The following is a 6,513-nucleotide window of genomic DNA, read 5'->3' as shown; positions in this document are numbered from 1 at the left end:
TCCTCCAACAGGGTCCCTCCCCAAGCACCCTGAACCTGCTGCCAATGCCCTGGAACCATGTGGAAAGCCAAGTGTGCAACCGTGTCAGGAGTCAAAAGGAAAAGGTGGAAAGGGCGAAGCACAGGGAAGGGAGCTGGCACATGGCAAGATGGCACAAGGGGAAGGGCAGGCACCAGAGAACAGAGGCTGGGCCTTGCCTCTTCCCTCCCCACTTCGTCTCCAGTCACGCTTGGCACCTTTCGTAGTCATCCGCCCCCAGCAGGAAGCCCAGGAGGAAGCCGATGGCACTCGGCAGAACGTTGAGCAGAGGCCATAGCAGGAGGCTGGCGAAGAGGGTGGCTGCAGGGAAGCGAAAACATTTGCATGAGAGGAGGCGGGAGCAGGAGGAAGGCCAGCTCCCAGCCAGGACAGGCAGGCCTTACCTAGCATGTTGCCACTGACGTTGTTGCTCTCAGAGTATTTCAGCAGCTCCTGCAGGAAAGCCACCACGAAACGGAACACATTCTGGTGCGACCGCGGCAACTGGCAGATCACCGGCAAGACAGGGAGGGGCGGTTTGGAGTTTCAGTGTAGAGCTTTGCTAGAGGAGGGGCATGGATCACTAGCACGGTGTACTTGTTGTGTTTGCAGGTTTAGACCTGGCATTAAAAAAAGAATGTTTAAAATGGTAACCGGACTAGAACCCTGCTGGGAACTTTGGGGAATAATACACCTGTAGAGTCGGAAGGGACCACGAGGGTTAACTAATCGAACCCCCTGCAATGCCTAAGGTGGGGCTCGAACTCAGGACACTGAGATGAAGAGTCTTATGCTCTACCAACTGAGATATCTTGGGGGAAGGGCCATTGCTCTGCTTTTCATGCAGAAAGTCTCAGGCTCCACCCCCAGCATCTCCCAGGAGGGTAGGGAACATCCCTTGTCTGAAATCCTGGAGAGCCACTGCTTGTCAATTTCGACAATACTGAGCTAGATGGCCCAGTATATGGCCGCTTCCTGGGTTGGAAATTCAAGCGAGGTTCACTGAAACAGGTGGGCTATTGTTACAAGTCCTGGTCAGAAAGCAAAAAGGCAACATGTGCGCACCCCACCCCCCTCCACAACCGAGAGGGATGGTTATCAAAGGAGACATCAGCAACCTCTGCAGTTAACAAGGCTTCCCAGACCAGACTAGCCCTCCTGCCAGTGTGCCGGTTTACTGGCTTTCAGGGATGTTTTAGTGGATTTCCTGTTACTCGCGGCAACATTTGGACTAGATGACTTTGGAAATCCCTTCTGATTCTATGCTTCTGTACACACCAAAGACCAGCCAGCAAGAGATGGGGCTCTGGGGCCGACCTGGCGACAGAGGTGGCTGTCATGTGAGCACTCAAGGCAGTGTTGATACAGTTCATAGCAAAGGACTGGTTCTGGCACTGCCTCCAGGAAGATGTGCAGAGCTTCGGCCACCGAGTGGTCACTGCCAGCTATTGACAGCCTGGCAAGGGAAGTGTTCTGTCCTGTTACCTGCAGCCTGCCTCCTTCCCAGGCTGGTCCAAAGCAAGAAGCTTGGTCCTTTTACATCTGGGCCCACCTTGCAAGTTCCCCCTTTTGGCGCAAGGTGGACCTTGAACCCGCAGCCCTGAGATTAAGAGTGTCACGCTCTACCAGCTGAGCCATCCCACTGTAATTATCCCACACCTCCCCTCTTGACGAAGCTGCCTGCAAAGCTGATCTGCCGAGGAAATGTCCTTCTGCAGGCATGGTTTCAATCCAAACAACAAATACTAGTGGTCAACTCCAAAAGTGCGGTCAAGAAACCCTGCTTGCCAAAGAACAATTGAACGCGCCCTTGAAGCTCCTTTGCAGCCATGTCTTTACCTGTCTCCACACCTGACATCACGTATGATGCTAGATGTGGGGCCTGCGGGCCTCTCAAGGTTCCCCACCTCTGCTCTATCTAGCCAGGCTGATGTTTTCAAATGGGGGTTAAAGCTGTGAAGCTGTTTGGATGCATGACTGCACTTGACTGTGGGCATTTCATTGTGCTGTGTCCCAGAGCCTTAAGGATGGAGTGGCCTAGGAACCTAAGCCACCAGGTATATAAAAGTGAGGTCCACTCCAGCCAAGAGCGAAAGAAAACCACCAAGCAGCACTGCTCCCCAACAATGCCCCCCAAAGAGGATGCGGATCGTCTCGGGAATGCTGGTGTCCAGGCACTCAGTTATCTCCTGCAGCTCTTCCTGCATGCCCGGGGTCTGGAAGAGGTCCTCCTGAAGCAGAGTATCACCCATGCGTTAGGAAGGGATGAGGTAAATCCTGGATAGCATGAAGAACAATCCAGCCCTGGGGTGCATAATGTGAGGTCGAGAAATGCCACAATGGAGAGAAGCCCATCACCAAGAGAGCTGGCACAAGGGCTGAGAATTGTATCCCGCCTGCTTTCCACAGTAGCATTCCTACTACCCTTCTCATGATTTGGGGCAATGGGAGAGTGAAATCATTCCCCGCGTCTTCTAGTGACGAGTCTCAGAGAGCCGCTTTGCTAGGGATAGACAGACAATGGTTGGGAACACTTGGGTTCTTCTGAGCCGCTCTAAGGAATAGCATATGCTGGATGTCCCACCCGCTGCCGCTCCACCAAGGTGCCACTATACGCACAGCAGGAGCTTGTAAGAGCAAGTCGGTAGCTAAGATATAAATCAATTGTGGCGTTTGGAACCTGCACACCCCAAAACTGGTACTGGATTCCAGCCCACACCCATGCTTTCAATGGTACCGTCCCCCTCAGCTCACCTGGTGGCAGGCATTCTTGAAGAGGTGGACCACCAAAAGCCAGATCTCTCTGGCCGCTCAGTGGAGTCATCACCATCCTGGGGTACGATATCCAGAAACTGCTTCTCCTGGAGGTCCAATGACAAGCGGGACTGGCATGAGAGCCTGACAGAATGTGTGCCTGTATGCATTCTTTCCTTGCTCCAGCTGGGTGGACAAGTCTTGCCCTCTGAGGCCACAACTAGGGCTGGGCGATAGCTGGCTTTCAACACGGTGATATAGCACTAGCTAAACACTGCAATACACCAATATATCGCGATGTCTGAAATAAGATGGAGCTATGTAGAGGCATTGGCTGGCTTCACGGTTTCCCCCGCATTGTGATTTTTGCTGCCCCCTGCAGGAGGGCAGGGGAAAGCTGAACCGGCAGAGTCCACAGGGGCTGCAGGAATCTTGAGAAGCATTGTCTGGCTTCACAGTTTCCCCCCACATGGTGTTTTTTGCATAGCACACACACACATCATGATTCGCAATATATTGCCAGGTCAGAAATTATGAAACCAGTCTCACTATCTAGACTTCAAGCTGATTTCAAAATATATCTATATTGACATATTGCCCGGCCCTAGCCACAGCAAGCATCTCAAGTGGGAAAACAAAAAACAAATTGCTCGCACCCCAAATCCAAGCTCCCCCTCCCCCTATTAATATGCAGCTCGTAATCCTCCCACTCCGGATGTGCAGTTCACCCAAAAGCTTACTGAATATGCAGCTGTGGACATGAGGTTTGGCTAACATTTTATTTAAATTGCTGGAACCTGCCCTGGGACCTTAGGGTGAAGGGCAGGAAATAAGGAACAAAAACAGCAACAGAACATGGATGGGCCTTCATAGGTTGATGGGCTGCAGCCCCAGCCAGCATGATGAGATGATGGGGTCACATGTTCACCACCCCTTGTCTAGAGCACGTTGCAGAGGCAGTGGTAGAAACTGAGCAACAGCTGGAGCCCCAGCCCACGACTTTGTCTGGGCAATGCAGCACACAGCAGCTGGTGAACCATGCCTCCTGCCTCCTTCCCATCTTCCTCTCCAGAAATGTTCAGGGTGGTTAGTTCTATCTCAAGCTACCACATTCAAGAGAAAGAGGAGGGGGGAGCAAGAGAGCTTTAGGAGCACAGCAATGGCAAGCAGCCCATCACTCAAAGGAGCTGGCAAGGATGGAGAATTTGACCCCCTCATCCCCAGGGCAGCTGTTGATTAGGACCCAGTTCATCCCCCCCCCCCAATACTCCCCGCCCCTGTCTTGAGAGAGAGAGAGAGAGAGAGAGAGAGAGTGTGTATTGGTGTGGGGAATGACACATACTGTATCAGAGTCTTAGTGCAAGAGTAGCTGGTGCATGCTAAAGAACACAGGAGCCTTGCTGGGTTAGATCAGCATTTTGTTCCCACAGTGGCCAACCACATGCCCTTGGGAGTCCATAGGGACACGGGGACAATAGCACTCTGTCTATCATGTTCCCCAGAAACTGGTAATCAAAAGCATGTGGTTTCTGATAATAGTGGCAAGAAATAGCCTTGACCGGTAGCCACTGATAAACATATCCTCCATGGTTCTAAATGTCTACAGCTGTCCAAATTGACAGTCACCACTGTCTCCTTGTGGCTATGATAATACACCCAAGTAGATATGATTTCGAGAGGAGTGACATTTCCCTGAGCCACCCCAAAGCAGCCACTACTGCTTCCCAAATGCCAGTGCTCAGGTGGTAAGAGTAAGCCAGAGTGGTATAGCCTGTGCAGCAGTTGCTGAGCACAGAGACAAGGAGAAAACTGGCTCTTGGGGCCAGAGGGGGCTGGCGCCTGCATCATGAGACTGGGCTTTCTGCCTCCTGTGCTGCCAATCGCAAGCGGACCCAGAGTCAAGCAGCGCAAAATCAGTGACAAGCAGTGATGGCAAATTCTGGTTTCGTCTCCATTCTCCTCTGCCGAGTTCTACAAGGGCCACGTTGAGACTAGGGAAGAGACCAAAGCAGAGAGCTAGAGCCACCACCTGGACTGGATTTGAGTCAGAAGGCAGGCAGGTGCGGGTTGCCTGAGAGGAAAGTCAGGTTGGTGGGGTAGTGCCTGGTTTGCCCTAAGGGACCAGCTGCCACTGCATGGAGCAGCTGCTGATCGTTGACAAGGGCAACTCCATTTACGTGCCTTCGGGGCACATGCACACTGGAAGGGGCACTTGAAGGGGCAAAAATGTCCCCCCCAAGAGCACAAAAGCGGCAAAGCGGCATGGAAACAGCATCTCAACTCCCTCCCAGGAGCTTTGGCACCGACCTTTCAGGCCTGTGGAGAGTTGGAGCAAGGAGTTTTGCAGGGAGGCTGGCAAGTGCTGCTGGTTTTCAAAAGGCCTTTCAAAAGGGTTTCTGGAAGTTTAGAGGGTGTTTGCAGGCTTTTCCAATGCTGTCCCCAATATACGCAATTTCATTTAAACGCACGGTACCTCGGAACGCAACCCCCGTGTAAACGGGGCGTTGCCTGTACCTGATTTGAGCCCGCTACAAGAACATCTAGAGGATAGCAAACCAACTGTTACCTTTTCTAGGAAGCTGTCTTCTCCCCGAGATCAGAGGAGGAAGGCAAGAGCAAAAGACAACCAAGGGTGTTAATGGCACAGGCCCTGAGAAGAGAAAGAAACAGCCCGTTGGCTGAACAGTATCTGGGCAGATGGCAGGGAAATGCACACGGTTCAGTGGCCCTGCGAAAGGGCAGGTGGGAGGACCAGAACCTGGGATGACTCAGTCAAGGCAAACAAAGGGCATGAACAGCACACAGGAAGCGGGTGCACAGCTACAGAAGCTGAATGCAGCGGAGGACCCCCAGCCCCCACATTGCTGAGTGGAAGAGCAGCTGTTTTTCAAGCAGGCAAGCAGAGTAGGAAGGGTAGACATCCAGCAGATGAACCTGCCAGGTAAATCAACCCCTTTCCCTACCAGGTCAATAAGTCTGGTGACGGGAACTTTGCCAATCGGCTGCCTCATCCAGCACAAGGCTTCCAAGGAGGTCCTGAAGCAGTTTGGTAGGTAGCTCCCACTGATGGTGAGGAAATAGTCCTTGCCACGGTCAAGGTGAAGGACAAAGATAGCCTCAATCTTCTCTTCCTTGCTGACGTACACATCCAGGGAAATGTCCACCGTCTCACCTAAAACGGGAGGAGGTCAGGTAGATACACTCTTTGGCACAGCCAAGTTGGCTTGTCTGTAAATTAAAAGTTAAGACGGTGAATAATTGAACAGAAGGACACAATAGGAGCCTGCTGGATCAGGCCAATGGCCCATCTAGTACAGCCTCCTGTTCTCACAGGTGTATCGGGAAAACCTTAACTTCAAGAATTAGGAAAAGAAGCGACTCAGTTCCCACCCCCACCCCACTTTCCTCTCTAGTCCTCCAAAGCAGCAGCTGCACAGAAGATGGTGACAGGATACTGGGGGGTGAGAGAAAGTGACCCTAACAAAAGAATATAAAAAGGGAAAGCATTTATTTGTCTCCTAAAGGATTTTTGCGCCCCAATGTAACTTTCTTTTTTAGTTTACATTTCATTGAGTTTTTAAAAGTTTGGCTAGTTCTATATGTTCCCCAAGATATTTTTGTGCCTCCACAACATAAAAATACGCATATTTTTTTTAAGAAGTAATTTTTGGACCCACTGCTCTCACTGGTTCCCTGCGATGCCAAAAGGTTTTTTGGGACCCTCCAGCATTGTTTTGCTTC

At 51.6% G+C, this 6,513-nt stretch overlaps 1 protein-coding gene across 1 annotated transcript in view; it reads right to left on the bottom strand.

Annotated features, from left to right (window-relative positions):
- Nucleotides 1–223: 223 nt before the first annotated feature.
- Nucleotides 224–6,513, bottom strand: part of LOC308467619 (inositol polyphosphate 5-phosphatase OCRL-like) — a gene marked incomplete at both ends in the record, with an annotated part of 181,993 nt that continues 175,703 nt past the window's right edge. The window contains 8 exon segments of the mRNA XM_080989359.1: nucleotides 224–339; nucleotides 423–534; nucleotides 1,336–1,474; nucleotides 1,571–1,584; nucleotides 2,172–2,249; nucleotides 2,773–2,822; nucleotides 2,825–2,903; nucleotides 5,736–5,944. Coding sequence (XP_080845485.1) covers nucleotides 224–339; nucleotides 423–534; nucleotides 1,336–1,474; nucleotides 1,571–1,584; nucleotides 2,172–2,249; nucleotides 2,773–2,822; nucleotides 2,825–2,903; nucleotides 5,736–5,944 — 797 coding nt within the window.

This window comes from Podarcis pityusensis (assembly GCF_964106645.2).
Source record: "Podarcis pityusensis genome assembly, chromosome: W".
Lineage (NCBI taxonomy): Eukaryota > Metazoa > Chordata > Lepidosauria > Squamata > Lacertidae > Podarcis > Podarcis pityusensis.
The sequence above is the reverse complement of the archived record's forward strand: the minus strand, read 5'-3'. Positions and strand labels throughout refer to the sequence as shown.